This window comes from Mobula birostris, chromosome 11, assembly GCF_030028105.1.
Source record: "Mobula birostris isolate sMobBir1 chromosome 11, sMobBir1.hap1, whole genome shotgun sequence".
In the NCBI taxonomy this organism is placed as follows: Eukaryota; Metazoa; Chordata; class Chondrichthyes; order Myliobatiformes; family Myliobatidae; genus Mobula; species Mobula birostris.
In genome coordinates this window covers 107,163,376-107,184,152 of record NC_092380.1, presented here as the reverse complement: position 1 = coordinate 107,184,152, position 20,777 = coordinate 107,163,376, and the positions used below count along the sequence as shown (strand labels likewise).

Genomic DNA, 20,777 nt, shown 5'->3' with positions numbered 1-20,777 from the left:
CACGTCAGTTTTGTGACATTCACGTGAAGACAAAACCTATTTCTACAATTAAAATCGTCCTAACAACGCAGAATATGAACCGTTTCTTGTTGACTGGAGTTCTTTTATTGTGAGTGTGTTGCTTGGCTAATAATCAAAACTTTTTAAAAATTGTTTCTGTTAACTACACCCCCTTACCTTGATTCCTGCTTGCTGTCTGCGAGTCAACGCAATGGTTAAGGTAGCCACCGTTGGTGAACATCCTCGCCTGGCTGGGTGGCGCTTGACTCGGAGCGGGGGCCCCGAACGCTCCGTAGCGACAAGCCCCGGCCGTGCCGGTGAACTGGCCGGAGAAGTGCACGGTAAATGCGCTAAGGCAGTGGTCATCGTGCGGTTCCGTGGAGCTCCAGCTCGGCTCCTGCTTGATGAAGGAAGGGTGGCCGATCGGAGCGCTATAAGAAGCGCCCGGGTGGAAGTCCAGCACTGGGGTCCACTGAGGCGCGCCGCTGCCCGGCATCGCGCAACTGCCGTTACCCGGAGTCAGCGTGGAGACCGCGGGTAGCAAAGAGTTCAGGTCCCGCACGTCGGAGCCCATGGTATCCACCGTCTCTTTAAACCAAGTCGAATCAATCGTTTATTTATTTTTCTCTCTCTTTCTTTAAATGAGCCAAATTTCTGTCCCCCCTCCCTCCAACAATCTCAGCACCAGCTGCTCGGTCTCCAGAAATTCCACACTCCTCAACAATGGAAGGGTTATTGTTTTGAGGCATACAGCGGCGTCGCTGATGCGATGGCGAGGTGTGGGTGTTGGCACACCAGCCACCTACGGCCACATGTGTCGGATCGGATTGGAGACTCCCGGCTTGAAATACTGGAGGAGGTGGAGTCTGCAACTTCTGACCAGAGACCTCCTCCCTAGTTGAGTGGGAGAACACCCCCTGCCAGCTCCCCCTCCCTTCCTGAGCTGGTTTGGGCGATGAGGATGCATATAACCGGGGAGGGGGAGAAAAGGAGGAAGGGTGGGGGTTGTAGGAGCGGCGGTGATGGGGTGGGTGGGTGGGATTTAGCCCTCACATTGAATGAGGCTGCCATTCACGTCAGAAACGCCAAGTCGAATTCGATCAAAGTTGCCCCTTGTTTTCTGAAGAGCTTCTTCCAAAAACGGAACCCGCGCATCAGACGAGTAAGTGGGCTTGCCCATTCGGCCGCAAAATCTACTTGAACATTTCTTTTTGAACTGGAAGAGAGATGTATCAAATCGAAACCGGGCAGTTTATAATCTCTGCAAGAAGTTATGTCTTCGTATCAGGGTATTTGTTGGAGGTTTAAACCCTGTGGTTGATATTCCAAAGAATAATTTATTTTAATGAAAAAAATCCTTTATCACTTAATTCACAATTCCAGTAACATCTCGGGGATGAGTTCTGGTGTCCCTGTCAGTTATGAAGCAGTGTGTTATAGTTTGCTGTAAACTGAGCTAATTGCAAATCGAGGCACATGGAGCTAAAACTTGACTTGAATATTGTCTAATCTTAGCCTGCACACGACGGGGTTATTGACCGGCGTGCTGGTAATTTGGAACGAGGGGTTGATGTAAATATGAATGAATCATTAGCTTTATAGTGTGTTTGTGTGTGTGTGTGTGTGTGTGTGTGTGTGTGTGTGTGTGTGTGTGTGTGTGTGAGAGAGAGAGAGAGAGAGAGAGAGAGAGAGAGAGAGAGAGAGAGAGAGAGAGAGAGAGATGGAACAGGAGAGGGGCATCAGTTCCAAGTGACAGACCCCAATCCATTAAAGAAGCGGACAGTGTATAAACGGCATTTAAAACGTTAATGAAGTCTCCACTGGCGGGCGATTACTTGTTGCCTGACGTGTTTTCCTTTTAATTTTCACACGGTCCAGGAATCCGACGGTCAGTTAAACAGAGCTCGTTAAATTTGTTGTCTTTTCAAAATAAGTGGTTCAGGTTAATAGGGATTGGAGTTAGCAGACAGGTGAAATCCACACCAGCGGACAGCAAGTGCCAAGGGTTGAGGGAAACATGTGTGAGATGCGCGGTTATGTCAAACACTTTTATGTTTTTTTTTAAATGCGGTGTTAATTTGCTAACATATAACCAATACTGCAGTGGAGTATGTTTGACGGAATCAGTGGAAGATTATACAGAGTAATTCAGTAAATGAACCTGCACTCCGTTAATGTGTATAACGCACAAATGAAACACGCTAAGCTGTAAATTATATTCATTCACATCTTACCGCAGCTCTAATCGCATGCATTCATAAACTTCACGGCCAAAATGTTTGAAGAGTAAAACAACGTTGCGGTACTGTGTAAACCAGGTTACTTAAGATTAATTTGTAAAAATCAGACATTTCCCCCCTTCGTAAGTTATAACCTAGAACCGAGATGTACAATAATATTTTCGAATCGTCGGGCAATGGCGATGTTCAATTTTACCTGTTAGGATGCATATTTATGAATTTGTACAGTAATAACTGATAGAAGAATGGTCCGTTTTAAATAATATTCCCCGGAGCACCCACAGACAAATGCTGTGCTAGAACATAGACACACTGATGAAGGCTTGTGCCGATGAAGTTACAAAATGGCACCGTGGCTTTATTGTTACGGCCTAAAAACAATAATCACATCAAAAGTTCAAAATAGTTTTCTGAAGGTTTGGGAAGGACGCATTAATCAATATCCGCGAGAAAAAAGCTACCGAAAGACCACGATCATTTCTCGGCTTTTCAATGTGCTACGGCGCCTCACATTAAGAGCAGGAGGATGTATTAAGTGTGTGTTGCTTGGATCTATTAAGTGATGGCTTTTTAATTTAAAAATGGGCGTCTTTTTAATTTTGATATACGATTAAGAGGAAGAAAAATAAGATTGTTTCTGTCACTACCCGCTGATTTCTGTTATACCTTTAAATCGAGTTAAACTGTACGCATAATATGGCAGATAATTGCATGTTTTATTGAAATTATTATAATCATTGCTGTAATAAACTATAATACACATTGACGGTCAGAGTTTGTATGTCATTTTCCACTGATTCTACTGTATTTCTTTGTTCTATTGTGAATGCCTGCAAGAAATCTAGGGGTAGTACGTGGTGACATATTCGTACTTTGATAATAAATTCACTTTGATTTTTATTACTATTACTGCTACTATTTTGCTTACAGCTAATTAAACCACACGATCCTTCGATAAATTGCTCCGACTTGGGACTGGCATTGCAGTTGGAAGGAAAACACAGGAGGATTTTGAATGGGAAGACAGACCGGCCAGGTGTACGACGGATTTTGTAACTCACAAGCTTAACCAAATGTGAACGCGTCGGGTTATCTGGGGGGGAAATAGGTATAATTCCCCATAGAAAGTAAAACACTTCAAAATTATTTTAAAATATTTTAAGCGTTTGATTGTTTTTAAACGACTAGCTAAGAAAAAATACGGAGAAAATTTAAAACGGGAAATATTAATTTAATCAAAAATCCAAATTGAATGGTGAAACTTAAGATTGCAACTTAAAACTTCGAATGATTTGAAGCTCTTTTTTCCTTTGTTTAAAGCGAATAAAAACTAGATTAAGAACGAATCTTGCAGGTTGAGGAATGGCGGGGTGATGAATTTGAAATGATCCTTTGGCGAGAGAGAGTGTGCAGAAAGCTGGGTTGATATGTTTGCAACTCAGAATTAATCACACAAAAATAAACACTTTAAAATGGCAGTGTTGTCGGTAGAGCGAGAGTGGCAGAGAGCTGGAGCATTGTCCAAGAGCAAATTCATTTTCGCGTGCATTGGGAATACTAAAACCTGTATATAGGTAGTGTCTGAGGCGCTCGGTACGGGAAGGGGGATTGGGTTGCGCCTAGTTTACCCAAGAATCACTGAACTCGCTGCTGTCTCAATATGTTATTCGGAGAGGCATTTGCAACTTGCATCGCCTTCTCGGGACCTCCTCCCCCGCCTCTAACCCACATCCTTAGTGCAATTTGACATTTTGTTTTCAATTGCGCTTAGTCGATTTTCAGAACCCGTAAACTATTACGGCACCAAATCGAAGTTTGCGACTGAATCTCTTCGTTCAGAGAACCTCTTTTCGTTCAGTCCCCCCCGTTCTGAACTCATTGCAAAGAGCGTTAAGGACCCCCTCGCCCCATCTCTTCAAATGATATTCCATCGCCCCGATCGAAGTACAGTAACCCGTTAGCACGGCTGCGCGTGAGACGATGTACGCCCTTCTCCTCAGGCGGCTGGACACTGCGCCCTGTTTCCACGTTCTCCAGAAGACAATCGGTTCACCTTTCAAGTTATTGCACAAAACCCGAGTCTTTTTTGTAAATTATTTACTACGAGTAAAATCTCAAATTTTAACAGAACTGAGCATGTTTTAACGACAGAGTCAATCCGCATGGTTAAATCAATTCCTCTAATCAGTGAGCACATCCTAGGAACACAATTTCAAGGACTCGACGACTCATGCTCTCAGTATTATTTATCCATTTATTTATAAATTAATAATATTTTGCATCTGCACAGTCTGTCTTCTTTTGTACTCTGTTGTTTGTCAGTTTTTGTGTGTAGTTTTTCATTGATTCTATTGTATTTCTTTGTTCTACTGCAAATGCCTGCAAGAAAATGAATCTCGGGATTATATATCGTGACATATACGTACGTTGGTAATAAATTTACTTTGAACTTTGAACACACTACCCGTCATCTATTCATTTCTACAGTGTTTAGAACCAAAGGAAATCGACAACTTTTTTACGCCACCGTTCCGGGCCTTTTATTTAAGGGCTGTCGGGGTGAGCGAAAGATGAAGGGGGTCGACGAATTGCCATTTGTGGAGCTTATGGGAGCATCAAAAGGAATCTCTTAACTCTTCTCCAGCGAAATTCCTCTGATGTTAAGGGGGTGTGTGAGTGAGATTGTGGGGCTGTGTACGTTTTACATAGCATTTAAGTTGTAAAGCAAAGTCTTGGTCTGGATGGGGGAATTGTCAAGCAAGGTTCCCCGTGCAATGTTAGACTATTTCAAAGAATTTAAATGCTTGGTCCAAATTTTGCGCTTTGCTCTGTCGGAAAATTGCAGACTTGCTTGCGACGTTCCAAGGGCAAAATTGCAGTTTTCTAAAGAGCAACGTTGCGCCAATGCACGATGTGATCGGAGCTTTAGCGCAAGGTCGCAGTTGCCTCAAAGCTGAATGAAACAAAACTTGGATAAAACAAAGGATGGGGAGGGGTTGCAGGAATTTACCCCGCCCGCCACCGCCAAGAAACGGCGAGCACTGGTCGCAGCCACATTTTGAAATGGTTAGAATTCCGAATTCCCAGCTCGAGTGCCCTGGGAATGTGCGGAGCCCAGTGGCTAAACCTCAAACGTCCAGAATGCGTGGATGGTACACCGGCTAGTAACCGCCTGAGTTTCTTTCCGAGAATCCCCGGTTCTTATCACTAAGAGGCGGTGGTAGAAAATCATCCACTGGTTCTATCAGGTGGTGAAGGAAAGTTAAATGCAACGTTTGTAACAGTGGGGACGAAGTGGCGGGATATCCGACATCTCCTCTCGTCAATCTAAACTTTAAAGTGCAACTGCACCTTGCAGCTGGAAACTGGGATAAAATGAGAAAATGCCCAGTTGGTTAGGGACATCAGTGGAGAGAAGCAAAAAGTTAATACGGAAAATCTTGAACCTGGAAAGTCAACTGCACAAATATTAAACACAATTGAGTCCTGCCCGAAACGTCCAATGTTTACTCTTTTCCATAAATGTTACCTGACCTACTGAGTTCCTTCAGCATTTTGCGCGTGTGGCTTTGGATTTCCAGAATCTGCTGACTTTCTCGTGTTTGAGATTCTGCAGACGCTGGAAATCCTGATGAAGGCATGATGGATTTCGGCTGAAATGTCGACTGTTCATTCCCCTCATTAGATACTGCCTGATCTGTTGAGTTCCTCCAGCAATTTTTGTGTGTGTGTTACTCTGCACAATTACCACCTAACATGCTGTGTGTTTCCAATTCCCTGTATTTTAAATTTCAGATTTCCAACAAATGCAGTATTTTTAATTGACATCAAAGCCCGTGTTGACGGAGGCATCTCTCCGGTCTATCTGCTGGCAGGAGAAGCTTGAGCTTGGATATATAGTGTGGCTGTTGGCAACCCCTGGGACTTGTTAGTCTGGGTCTAACTCCAACAACTGGGAAATTGTGCATCTAATGTTGAGACTGGGTCTGTCTAATGCAGGTATACCTGTATCTCCATAGAGATGGCCTCATGGGTAAATTCCAGTTGCTGCCTTGATACTGCAGGTAGTATTACTTGCTTTGTAAGTAAATATTCAGTATTTACTACATACAATATTTTACTTGTTTTCACAACTTAAGGATATTCCGAACTGTGTTACAGCTAATAAAGTCCATTTGATATGTAACAATCACTGATGCTGCCTGAACCACAGAGTGTTTGCAGCGTTATCTGTTTTCATTTATTCCTCATTTGTTCAGACAATTGACAAACATGGAAATACCTCCATCTTCTTAAAAAGAAAGATTTTAATTGAGATCAGGGCTATTTTGTTTCGCTGTGTATATTCCAAATGAGTTATTTTTGCTTGGTGACATCACCACTGTGCGTTGGAGTACTAAGATTGGGAGGAGAGCTCAATACAGCCTGTACCAAATGGGTCGAATGGCCCACTGTTGGACACTGTAGGAATATAATTGTTGATTTGTTGTATGGTATGGTCACCCAAAAGCAAAATAGTAATATTTTGACAATCTAATTTCAGGAGTGTTAGCAGAGAGGTCACTCTTTAATGCTTACTTGCAACTGAGGGCAGTTTAATTTTTTTTATTGGAAAGACAAAATCTTTGATAATATATCAGAGTTAGGTGAACATGTGCAATCAGAATCATGTTTATTATCACTATCATGTCATGAAATTTGCTGTTTTGCAGCAGCAGTACAGTGCAATACCTTAAAATCCTTACAGTAATTGACTGTATTGTCTCTCCATTGCACTGGAATATGCATAATTTGTATACAAATGCATAAGTAAAAATTGGAATTACATTGCTTACAAAATGCTTATTGTTCATTTACAAATGAACCATGCAAATTTGCCAAAGTTCATCAAATTTCAATTAGCTTATTGTTGTATGCTTGCTTTAAAGATTTTTTTAAGGACTAAACATTAGCTTTATTTGTCACACGTCCATCAAAACATACAGTGAAATGTGTTGTTTGCGTTAATGACCAACACATTCCAACATGCTGTGGCTGGCCCACAAGTGTCACCATGTTTGTGGTACCAATATAGCATGTCCACAACTTGCTAACCTGTACGTCTTTGAAACGTATGTGGGAGGAAACCAGAGCACCCGGAAGAAACCCACACAGAGACAGGGAGAATGTAGAAACTCCTTACAGGCAGTGGTAGGAATCGAACCTGGGTTTCTGGCGCTGTAATAGCATTACACTAACCACCCTGCTACTGTGCCAATCCACATAAAACAGATCATTTAAAATTACGGCTTGTTTGTATGTCTTTAACTCAAATTGATATCCCTTCATATTCTGTAATCCTGTTTCAAGGCAGCTGTGATAACAAAAACTCTGACCTAAAAATTAATTGATTTCATATCAAAAATATAATCCACTCTCTTATCAGATTCCTTCTTTTTCAGCCCTTTACCTCTTCCACCAATCCCCACCCAGCTTCTCCAACGATCCTCACCCACCCACTCCTCTTCCCCCTCACCTATCACTTGCCAGCCTGTACTCCTTTCCCTCCCCCGCCCACTTTCTTATTCCCGCTTCTTCCCCCTTCCTTTCTGATCCCGATGAAGGGTCTCAGCCCAAAACGTCAACTGTTTATTCATTTCCAAGGATAAGTCCTCCCAGCATTGCTCTGGAATTCTAGCATCTGCAGAATCTCCTGTATTTAATCCAAGGAAGGTTTGAATTCATTAATTTGCTTTTCTCGTGGTCTCACTTCATTACTAGACCAACTCGTTGTAACTCCTTTATTCATTTCTGGAACTGATAAAGCCAGGAATGTCAAGGAAGAGATGGACCGAGTGTAAACTCAGCTAAAGGAATATAATTCTAAGACCTAATAAGGGAGAAAGAAACAGCCAAAAGTTAAAAAGTGGCCTGACAGATTGCAGTTTACTCTAAGATGAAAAGTTCTCAGTATTAATACATCATTCTGTAATCTCTGCTCACATACAATGACTTTGAACATGCCATCAACTGGCGCAGTCCAGGCTGCACGAGTATGGCCTGAGGGACACACTGAGGCTTGATGCAGCCATTGCAAGGGCTTGGTGGGGAAGCACCACAGTGCAGAGTTTTACTGCTGCTGGAGAGGGAGGGGCACGGTTGATTGAGGAAGCCCTTCAATTATAGTGGTGTACCACCTGACGGGGCCATATGAGTGGCAGACCATCAGACTATAAGGTATAGGGGTAGCATTAAGCCATTCAGCCCTTGGAGTCTGCTCCGTCATTCCTGAATGGCTGATTGATTATCTCCTTCAACCCCATTTATCCTTTGACATCCTTACTAATAAAGAATCTATTAATGTCCATTTTAAATATACCTAATGACTTGGCCTCCACAGCCATCTGTGGCGATGAATTCCACAGATTCACTATACTCTGGCTAAAGAACTTTCTCCTCATCCCTGTTCTAAATGGATATCCCTCTATTCTGAGACTGTGCCCGCTGATCCTAGACTACCCCCACTATAGAAAACATCTTCTCCACATCCACAATGTGTAGGAATGAAAAAGAACAGTACAAAACATATTGGCTCTGAACGCAAAGAATGAAAAGGCATTGAACGGTTTATTCATGCTAATAATATTTAAATATGAATAAAGGTTATTTTGCTTAAAAATTCAGTGAGTTTGAAAAAGTCTGCGCTATCTTCCTGCACCATCATTTCCACACCTCTAGCATGTGCTACCACATCATCCTACTGTTGCCTCAGGTCTGGTCTGGTCAAAATGTTTCCTGCAGGTGGATTCCTTCCGGAGAAAGGTGCTTATGGAGATACTCAGTGAAATAAGACCGAGTTTCACTGAGGTAAGTGCAATAAATTAAGAAGGAAGTCAAGAGAGAAAGGGGGTCACAGCAAGAAGCACAGAGCCTCATTCTGCAAAAGAATCAAACCCAAGTGCTAGGGATGGTAGAATAATATCCCATAAGCCATCACTCTGTCCAGCCACCTTTTATTAAAAAGTATTTTTATCACTTTGGAGTCTTTTCCACGTAAGTATCAAAACAGTGAGCAAATATAAAAATCTCTGCATTGACCATTAAATAATATAAAACTTGCATTTGCATATGGCCTTCAACAATATTAAGAATTCACAAAAGACAGCACAACTGAATTTTTGAAACTTGCGGTGGGCTAGAAAACATGGAGACCAAATCAATCACAGCGAGATTCACAGGTTGATAATGTTCTTACAAGGATGGATACGAACAGCGTTCTATTTTGTCGTGATTGGTGTTGTTCTGTTGAGTATTGTGGGCATACTATGTTGGTGCTGGAATGTGTAGTGGCATTTGGGGGCTGCTCCCCAGCTCATCCTCGGGTTGTGTGCATTTCACAGGGTGCTTCAATGTATACGTGACAAATCAACTTGAATCTTGATTCCTGAATAAACTGAACACATTAAGATATTTTTCTTTCAACCAATGCCAAATGAATAGCTGTGGATTTCGAGCATTTTGTTTTTACTTGACGTGAAAGTGATGTGGTCCTCATTCTACTTAAAAAAAATGCAAGTTAAATCACTTTACCTTTATGCTAGTCAAACAGTCCAGTGAACTGAATTTCAAATGTTTGCCAGCTGATTCCAGTTCAGTGTACATGCCAGGGAAAGTCACAGTTACAATTTACTGTGTCCTAATCGGGAACTAACTGAAATTAAATACACTCACTGGCCACTTTATTAGGTATAGAAGTGGAAATTAGTGTGGTCTTCTGTTGTTGAAACTCATCCACTTCAAGGTTCAATGAGTTGTGCATTCAGAGATGCTCTTCTGCACGCCACTGTTGTAACGTCTGGCTATTTGAGTTACTGTCGCCTTCCTGTCAGTTTGAACCAGTTTGGCCATTCTCCTCTGACCTCTCTCCTTAACAAGGTGCTTTCATCCACAGAGTTGATGCTCACTGGATGTTTTTTGTTTTTCTCATCATTCTTTGTAAACTCTAGAGACTGTTGGGTGTGAAAATCCCAGGAGGTTAGCAGTTTCTGAGATACTCAAACCACCCCATCTGGTACCAACAATCATTCCACAATCAAAGTCACTTAGAACACATTTTTTAAATTATGAAGACATGTAGTCCTCTTTTATTGTCAATTAATAATGCATGCATTAAGAAATGATACAATATTTCCTCCGGTGTGATATCACAAAACACAGGACAGACCAAGACTGAAAAAACTGACAAAACCAAATAATTATAACATATAGTTACAACAGTGCAACAATACCACAACTTGTTTCCCGTTCTGATGTTTGGTCTGAACCTCTTCACCATGCCTGCATGCTTTTATGCATTGAGTTGCTGCCATATGATTGGCTGATTACATATTTTCATTAACAAGCAGGTGTACTGGTGTATCTAATAAAGTGGCCACTGAGTGTATTTAACCTTCTTGTATGTTCTATAAACTAAGGAAGAGTAGATAAGATGGTTCCTCTGTTTCTGCAGGATGGTAGTTAAAAATACAGCTATTTTATTAAACATTTAAGTAGTGATTTAGTTACACAGGGCTTTTTAACAAACAAAATGGAATGCATATTTGGTGTTCTGCCAGTTTTTCATGATGGATGGAGATTTCATACTATACAATTGCAAAAGAATGTTCTGGACTCGTTAAGTTTCTTAGGAATAATGAAACAGAAGTAGACCAATCAGGTTGTCAAACCCATTCCATCATTCAACAAGATTATTAGGGTCTGTATCTTAACTCCATGTATTTACTTGGCAAATTTTTATTCTACTTAACAAAAAAAAACATCCACCTGTTCTGAAATGTTTAAATGAACATTCCACCTACTAAATGGGCTTGGATTTCGTAAAAGATTAGAAGAAGCAGGTGCCTGCTGATCTGTACCGTCTGTTTCAGAACTGTGTGGCCCTTTGATTCCTCCTCACTCTCAAAAAAACCATGAAAAATACGGCCTTGGTAGCTTTTTGGGAAGAGAGCCCTACACTTCCACCACCCTTTGTACAAAGAAGTAACACACACAAAATGCTGGAGGAACTCAGCAGGTCAAGCAGCATCTATGGAGAGGAATAAACCGTTGATATTTTGAGTCTTCATCAGGACTCGAAAGGAGGAGGGAAGAATACGAAGATGGGGTGGGGGGGGGAGGAGTATAGATGATAGGTGAGCTTAAAACTTGAAAAGTTTAGAGCTAATCTTAAGGTTATGCTTCCTAATTCTGAACTCTGCAACTCAATGAAATGCTTTCACTTTATCAATCTTATCAAATCCTCAGATCATCCTAAACATGTCTATTAGATCACTGGTAATTTTTTCTTCATCTCAAATGAACACATCAATGAATGTTCAGGCGACTCCCCGTCACGAGCACTCGCCTCCCCAGTATCAAGGACACCTTCAAAAGGTGATGCCTCAAAAAACATGGCATCCATCATTAAGGACCCCCATCACCCAGAACAAGCCCTCTTCTCATTGCTGCCATCAAGGAGGAGGTACAGGAGCCTGAAGACAAACACTCAACATTTCAGGAAAAGCTTCTTCACCTCTGCTGTCAGATTTCTGAATGGACAATGAACCCAAGTTCACTACCTCACTTTTTTTTTTGCTCTTTTTTTTACACTACTTATTGAGTTTAATTTTCTTATAGTAATGTATAGCTTTTTAAATTATTATGTATTGCTGTCACAAAACTACAAATTTCCTGTGTTATGACAATGATATTAAATCTGATTCTGATCCTGATTCCTCCGTACTGCAGTATACCTCAGAATCAGAACCAGGTTTATTAGCACTGGCATATGTCGTGAAGTTTGTTGTTTTGCAGCAGCAGTGCATTGCAATACATAATTAAAAAAAACAAACTATAAATTACAATAAGAAATACATTTTAAAATTAAATTAAATAAATAATGCAAACATAGAGGAAAAAAAGAAAAAATATTGCAGTAGCGTACATGAGTTGATTGTCCATTCATAAATCTAATGGAGGAGGGGAGGACATTGTTCCTAAAACATAGAGTGTGTGTCTTTAGGCTCCTGTACCTCAAATACAAGATATTTCTTATTGTAATTTATTGTTTGTTTAATGCATATTACATATATATATTTAAAAATTAAATCAGTGTACAAACAGAGAGTGAGGTAGTGTTCATGGGCTGGTTCATCGTCCATTCAAAATTTACCACACCGTGTACTTCCTAGTATGTGTCAAAAAAAACCTCCCTCTAACACTAGCCAACACTTTCCTCCTATCTCCTAAAATGTATGTTCTCCCGTATTAGCCATTGCCAATACAAAGCTCTATGTTCACACCAGCTGAAGCAGCTCCAGTTTGAGGGACTAAATCACCTGCAATGGGCTTTGTGACTTTAGGAGAATGAAGCTCACCTGGACAGCAGATTCTGACTACCAGTGGTGAAGGTCTGTGTCAGCATGAGCCATTCCAGGTGAATCAGAATCAGGTTTATTATCGCTGGTGTACAGTGTGCAATGAAATGTGTTTGTTTGGCTGCGGAGGTACAGTGCAAGACATAAAAATAAGTCACAAAAATAAATAAATAGTGCAATGGGAGTCATGTGTTCATGGAAAAGATGATCTCACAAACCTGCTTGAATATTGATGCAAAGATGTTGCACTACATGCCCATTTGCTCTGAAAGAGGCAGTTTGATAAAGATGCATGGCAGTGTAATGGTCAGTGCAATCGCCTTACGATCACAGATTGGGGTTTGATTCTGACCACTGTGGGTTTCTTCCTCTCGCATTCCAGCATGTAGGGCCAGGGTTGGTAGCTCGTGGGCATGATATGTTGGCGCCAGAAGCAAGGCGACGTTTGCGGGCTGCCCCCGTGCCCCCTGTAGACTGTGTTGGCCGTTGGCACAAAACAATGTATTTCTCTGTATGTTTCAATGTACAGCACATGTGACAAATGAAGCTAATGTTATAAAGATCTCTTTAATCCTTAGTTGAAGTTTTAAAAAGTAACGACACAGGGAAAATGAGCAACACACAGAAAATGCTGGAGGAAATCAGCAGGTAGTATCTATGGGAAAAAGTACAGTTGACGTTTTAGGCCAAAACCCTTCGGCAGGACTGGAGAAAAAAAGCTGAGGAGTAGAATTAAAAGGTGGAGGGAGGGGTAAGAGAAACACAGGGAAAAGATCACTTAAATTTCATCATAGAAAATATTTATTAGATTCAGAATAGCTATCCCACCAAGTCTGCTAGCAGTAGACAATTTTTTAACAATGGTACTCTGCCTGTCAGGGGAACATAACCTGCATTTATCTAGCACCTGTTACAACCTCAGGACATCTCAAAGCACCAACTAATAACCTCTGAATCATATTCACTATTGTAAAAAAAGGCAGGAAATTTGTACATTCTGAGATCCCACAACCATATAAGATGATCAGTTAATTGGTTTTAATCATATTGGCTGAGGATTAAAAGCTGGCCCAAATGCCAAGGAAATTCCTTCACTTTATTCCGTATGAGTGGGCAGACAAGGCCATGGTCCACTCGCCTGGAGAGAATGCAGTGGGGTGGGGTGGCTGTATGCCAATGGCATTTGTCAGCTGGGAATAGGCTCTCAGATCCTGTACCAGGTTTATCTTGGAATCGAATCGGGGAGTCCAGTGACTTATATGGAGATTGTTGGAGATGTTTGATGGTGCTGGGTCTGTACTCACTGGAGTTGAGAAGAATGAGGGTGAGCTTGTTGAAACCTACCGAATATTGAAAGGCCTCGATAGAGTAAATGTGGAGAGGATGTTCTCTATAGTGGAGGAGTCTAGGACAAGAGGGCGCAGCCTCAGAATAGAGGGGCATCCCTTTAAAATGGAGATGAGGAGGAATTTCTTCAGGCAGAGGATAGTGAATCTGTGGAATTCATTGTCACAGGTGCCTGTGGAGGCCACGTTTTTGGGTATATTTAAAGTGGAGGTTGAGAGATTCTTGACTAGTAAGGGCATCAAAAGTTAAAGTGAGAAAGCAGGAAAAACGGTTTGAGAGGGATAATAAATGATGGAATAGTGGAGCAGATCCAATGAGCTGAATGGCCTAATTCTGCTCCTATGTTTATGGCCTCATGTTTTAAATGAGATACAATAGGCATTCAGAAATATTTAAGTTATGGGTCACTTTGACAAAGTGCAAAGCAGGATCATGGTTTTTAGTCTATCAAAGACTTCTGGAGGAGATTTGCAATCGCAATTTACTGTTCTGTTATTTGGAGCCTTGGTCCGGAACTCTGTGATGCTTTGGGCTGAAAGTTCAGGCGTTTTGATTCAGCTGAGGTAAACTTAAAGAGCGGTTGGAGATGTGGCAATATGTCTTTGCTAGAAAACCTGGACCCAAATCTTGTTGACCACAGAACCTCCTACACTGCAGCTCTTTCTCAGAGAGACACAATGATGTGCTTAAACCACCAGACAGAGGTTTGAATCTTCTGACTCAGGGGAGGGGCTGTTGAACCTTTGACACTTGACTCCTTTGACGTTGAACTCTGAGCTTATTTGCTTGAAGCCGCTGGCAGACAAAATCGAAGGGAGTGTGGTACTCTGCAGTGAACAAAGCCATCGTTTCTGGGCTGTTTGCTGAATTAAGCTGACATATGCAACATAAGTTTACAAGTGAGTCTAATTTGAATATATGCAACAATGTGTAGTTATGTGAGTCAGAGGACAGATGGGCAATCCAAGGATTCAGTTGATATCAGAAATGTCCGCAGAATACACAACTTTATAAAACTTCCAGCAACTTCCGGTTGTTTCTGCATATATCCTGCAATACTCTGAATGATGGCCTTCTTGAATTCTTTTTTAAACATTGACTCTTCTGACAAAAGCACACTCATGCCCTCTAGCTTTCGGTTCAGAATCAGTGCTTGCAATCTAACATTATCGGGAGCTGATTCTAGCTTGCCACATACACTCTGTGGCCACTTTATTAGGTATATGTGTTTGTTAACGCAAATATCTAATCAACTCAATGCATAAAAGCATGCAGACGTGGTCAAGAGGTTCAGATATTGTTCAGGCTAAATATCAGAACAAGGAAGAAATGTGATCTAAGCAACGTTAACCGTGGAATGATTGTTGGTGCCTGTCGTGGTGGTTTGACTATCTCAGAAACTGCTGATCTCCTGGGGTTTTCATGCACAACAATCTCTAGAGTTTACAGAGAGTGGTGCAAGAATGAGCGGCAGTTCTGTGGGCGAAAATGCCTTGCTAATGAGAGAGGTTAGAGGAGAATCGCCAGACTGGTTCAAGCTGACAGGAAGGCGATATTAACTTCAATGACCACATGGTACAACAGTAGTGTGCAGAAGAACACTTCCGAATGCACAACACGTGGATCCTTGACGAGGATGAAATAAAGTAGCAGAAGACCATACAAACCAGGTTCTATTCCAGTGGTCACTTTGTTAAGTTTGTTCGTTCGTTATGTTCGTATGACGTGGGCGATCATCGTCTTTCCAACGTCTATGCTTGATCTTGGCAAATTTTTCTACATAAGTAGTTTGCCATTGCCGCCTCCTGGGCAGTGTCTTTACAAGACAGGAGACCCCAGCCATTATCAATCCTCTTCAGAGGTTTTCTGCCTAGTGTCAGTGGTCGCATAACCAGGACTTGTGATATGCACCAGCGGCTCGTACGACCATCCACCACCTGCTCCCACAGTCTCACGTGACCCTGATCGGTATCTCCATTCCACCATCCAACTTTATTAAGTGCACTCCTGTAGCTAATGAAGAGGCCTCAGGGTACACCGTCCTACGCTACATTCACCCTTGCATCGTCCTTCTCCAACAAGCCAATTATCAATCCTATGAGCAACAAAAAGAATTTATGGATGTTTTCATCCTTTAGTAAATAATTTTCCATATTCTAATGTGGAAACTTATTCACTAAAGGATAAAAATATCTAGAAGTGAGCTGCATACATCCTTATCAACAGTACTACTGGGATACGTTAACAAGGTGAAACAGAATGAAGATGCTGCTTTAAGTTCTGTTCATGTCTCATTCTAATGAAAGGGAATAACTAAAGAAAATTGGAATTTTACATCCCTACAGTAAATATAGGGTGTCAGGGTGAAGATAAGTCTCTACCAAAGGAAGTGTAAGGTGCTCCTTCCCTCCGCTAGCCTGCTGATCACCCTTGGGAAAGGTGTAGCACCTGCTTAGCCCCCTGATCAAGGTAACGTGAAGCCATGGGAGCAGGTGATGGATGGTCATATGAGCAGCTGGTCCATATCACAAGTCCTGGCAGACAATCTCTGAAGTCATTCCTCCCTCCACCCCCCACACCTTCCTCTATTCCTACTACTCCCCCCTGAGTCCCCTCACCCTTCCCTTTCTCCTACGGCCCACTCTCCTCAGTGGGCTAGCAGAGGGGAGGAGCGCTTCACATCTCCTTTGGTGGAGGATCTTTCCCACCCATCTGGCTTCACCTATCACCTTCCAGCTGACCTCTTTCCCCTCCCCCACCTTTTTATTCTGGGATTTTCCCCCTCCCTTCTCAAGCGTGAACGGTCTCAACCCCAAAATTGACCCTTTATTCTTTTCCATCCACAGAGTTTCTCGTGTTTGTGAATCTCTGAAGAGTATTGATAACGTCTGGGGTCACCTGTATTGTAAACACACTGGCCAGACAAGGCAATGGCAAACCACTTCTGTAAGCTGGTCCCCTACATGTCAATGAGAAACTTTCAGATCTTAAAGTGCAGGACACTATCGAAATTCCAGAGAGTATCTCTCCATAGATTTGAGCACCACACTCACGTTGGTAGTTCAGTGGAGTACTATGAGAGAACTGCCTTGTCAGAGATATCAAATTCTAGAATTTTAGATCAATATCCAGCCACTCCCCCAGCTGGATATTAAATATACCATGGCCCTATTTTGAAGTATAATAGTTGAATTCAGAACCAGAATCAGGTTTAATATCACTGGCATATGTTGTGAAAATTGTTAAATTTGTGGTGGAAGTCCAATGCAATACATATTAATAGAGAAAAAAACTGAATTCCAGTAAATGTGTGTGTGTGTGTGTGTGTGTGTGTGTGTATATAGAGACACACATACATTTACATATAAATTAGATCGTTAAATTAATTAAGTAGTGCAAAAAAAAGAAATAAAAAAGTAGTGAGGTAGTGTTTGCGGGTTCAATGTCCATTCAGAAATTGGATGGCAGAGGGGTAGAAGTTGTTCCTGAATCATTGATCAGATTAGATTAGATTCAACTTTATTGTCATTGTGCCAAGTACAGATACAAGGCCAATGAAATGCATTTAGCATTTGACCAGAAATGCAAAGAATAGTGTTATTTATAAAGTAACTGCGAATAAAAAAAGTGCTACAGCACACAAATATAAAGGTACTGAGACAGTACAATACGGATGCAATACTGCTTAGTGCTGTGAGTGTGTTCCATCAGGCTCCTGTACCTCTTTCCCAATGCTAACAATGAGAAGAGGGCATGACCTGGGTGATGGGGGTCCTTAATGATGGACTCTGTCTTTCTGAGGCATCGCTCCCTGAAGGTGTGGGGGATCCCATGGGGGCTGGTGCCCATGATGGAATTTTACAACTCTTTGCAACTTACTTCGATCCTGTGCACTAGCCCCACAAATTTTCCCCACAATTCCCACTTCCCACCTGCAGGCTGCCCCCAGCACATCCTCAGATTGTGCTGGTTGTTAACAGAAATTACACATTTCACTGTACATGTGACTAATAAATGAATCTATTATCATCTATACTACTGTGGGCAATATTTACCACTGTTACGCCATTTGGCCTTTCACCCATTGGCATCTGTGGGATCTTGCTGTGTGTAAATTTGCCATCACGTTACTCATATTACAATGGAGATACAAGACCTTTCATGATAAGGAGAAGTGAAAACTGGAGAAGCATGAAAGATCCTAGGAAAGAAATAAGAATGAGAAGAAATGCAATAAGTCCTACGTTAAAATGAAGAAATGTTACTAAACTAAGATTTCATTAGGTCTTGCCCAGGCTTTCAAGACTCAAGATCGTCGATTCTCATTCTTCAGTACACAAGTGTAAAGGAGAATGAAATGTTTGTTACTCCAGATCTGATCAAAAATGCAATAAGCATAAAGAGCACAATAAAGAAAATGCAAAGAAAACACAATATTGAAGTAATCCTATAAAACACCATATATAAGTAACTGAGTAGAACCATAGAACCATAGGGTGTGGCCATAGGTAACATATACATAGACTAATTGTATGTACATAAAGTGACACCAGGTGCAGGAGTATCTGAACATGAGGTGACTCAGACAGGAAATGATTAAGTGACAAAGTGAGTCTTGACAGGAGGAACTCTTCTAGGTAGCAGTTGGGCTTCTGAAAACACAATAGTCAAGTCAAGTTTATTGTCAATTTAATTATGTACATGTATATAACATATATAAGCATATAATGTATTTAGAAACAAGACAATATTTCTTCGAACTAGGGTGTAAAGCACAATAGTACACAGAACACACATAACATGATAACTTATGAAGGTAAGGATAACAGGTCAGTGACTATGTCCGTGTAGGTATCGGGTAGAGAATGTAAGCATAAAGTAGCAGTGCATGGGGGGATGAAGAGTGCAGAGGGGCTGTGGGAAGGAGTGACTGATGTGTGTGTAGTGTTGGTGGGGAGTGGATGGAGGTGTTGATCAGCCTAACAGCGTGAGGAGAAGTAACTGGTTTTGAGTGTAAGTGGTCCTAGCAATGGATGCTTTGTAGTCTTTTCCCTGCCTGAGGGGAACAAATAGTCCATAAGCAGGGTGAGTAGGATCCTTTATGATATTGCTGGCCTTTTTCCGGCATCTTTCGGTATATACACAAAGAAAATCATAAAGATATGTCAAATGTTCCGTGACATTCAGTCACATACCTACTGCCTGGTTTTCCCTTTGAAATGACGACTAAATGGCAATGAGGAATTAATTCTCCTTTTAACATTCAGGGCCAGATTATTTTTAAAGTTCTGGATCATGGATTTGAAAAAGCATTTTATGCCAGATTTAAGAAACTGCAAAGAAGCCAAAAACTTGCACCTCTCAGTTTAGTCAGATCTCCGAGTACCAGATATGTGATATTTTAACAGCATAATAAATCTGTTGACTACAATAAAACAGCTTGCTTCTATTCCCCATTAGGCTTGCATAGTGTTCTGCTTTCAGCAGGAGCAGACCCAGCTGTGGTAGCCTGCTCCTTGTATCACCTTCTGCAGAGCACCCTTTATATGAGCTTAATGTTCATGTTTAGTGTCTCATCTTGAAGATGGAGGTCAGTTGTAGTAAAGCAAAAAAAAAATGTCCTTTTGAAGGTTTTCTCCAATTCATTAGCGTTAAAACTTTAGTCTTTTTGCAGCCTCTAGTAGGGCATTTGCTCTAGCAGGGTTTAGTCTATTCTGGAGGTATACAAAATTATGAGGGGTACGGATAGGATAAATGCAAGCATTTTTTTTTCCCAGTGAGGTTCGGTGAGACAGGAACCAGAGGTCATGGGTTAAGGGTGAAAGGTGAAATATTTATGGGGAACTTCGGGGGGGGGGGATCTCCTTCAGTCAGATTGTGGTGAAAGTGTGGAATGAGCTGCCAGCAGAGGTGGTGGATTGCAACATTGAAGAGAAGTTTGGAGAAGAATGGGGATGGAGGGATATGAAGGGGTATAGTCCAGGTGGGACCAGGCAGAGGATCCGTTCAGCACAGACTAGATGGGGCCAAAGGGACAGTTTCGGTGCTGTAGTGTTCTATGACTCCATAACTCTCATATCTGAGTTACAGAGATCAAAGGTTTAATGTTAACTCTTGTGCTGAAGCCCTATTATTTTTACTTCTTATTGAGATACAGCACAGAATAGGCCCTCCCAGGCCTTTGAATTGCACCATCCAGCAATCCCTGATTTAACTCTTCCAGGCCTTTGAGTGCACCACCCAGCAATCCCCCAATTTAACCCTTCCAGGCCTTTGAGCTGCACCACCCAGCAATCCCCCAATTTAACCCTTCCAGGCCTTTGAGCTACGCTGCCCAGCAATCCCTCGACTTTAATCTAATCACGAGACAATTTACAATGACCAATTAATCTACCAACCAGTACATCTTTAGATTTTGGGAGGAAGTTGGAGCACCTGCAGGAAACCCACACGGTCACAGGGAGAACGTACAAACTCCTTACAGACAGCAATGGGAATTGAACCTGAGATACTTGTACTATAAAACGTTGTGCTAACCAGCTCAGAAGAAGATACATATGAAGCTACAGGTTTTCAGATTTTCTTATTCATGGATGGTGACCAGGGGCTAAGATAGAATTGACTGTCCATTGATCATCCTTCAAGCAATTAAGATTCAATCCCAACAATAGAGCAGGTGGTGTATAACCCATACAGCTAACAATGGTGCACTTCCTTCCCCAATAAACATCAGTTAAATAGATAGATTTCTAAGACATTATTGATGCTGGCATCTGAATTCTTTCTTTCTTTAAAT

At 41.6% G+C, this 20,777-nt stretch overlaps 1 protein-coding gene and 1 long non-coding RNA gene across 5 annotated transcripts in view; one reads left to right on the top strand and one right to left on the bottom strand.

Annotated features, from left to right (window-relative positions):
- wt1a (WT1 transcription factor a) overlaps window positions 1-842 on the bottom strand; it is a 150,405-nt gene extending 149,563 nt beyond the window's left edge. For 3 of the 4 annotated variants that reach the window (XM_072272809.1, XM_072272810.1, XM_072272811.1), the window contains exon 1: window positions 178-842. In XM_072272809.1, coding sequence (XP_072128910.1) covers window positions 178-574 — 397 coding nt within the window. In that variant the 5' untranslated portion in view covers window positions 575-842. The remainder of the gene's footprint in view (window positions 1-177) is intronic. The other variant, XM_072272808.1, reaches the window with a different exon arrangement.
- Window positions 843-1,062: 220 nt separating this feature from the next.
- The window catches only part of LOC140205297 (uncharacterized), a 54,359-nt gene continuing 34,644 nt past the window's right edge, over window positions 1,063-20,777 (top strand). The window contains exons 1-2 of the long non-coding RNA XR_011887813.1: window positions 1,063-1,162; window positions 3,171-3,278. This is a non-coding gene — a long non-coding RNA (uncharacterized lncRNA). The remainder of the gene's footprint in view (window positions 1,163-3,170; window positions 3,279-20,777) is intronic.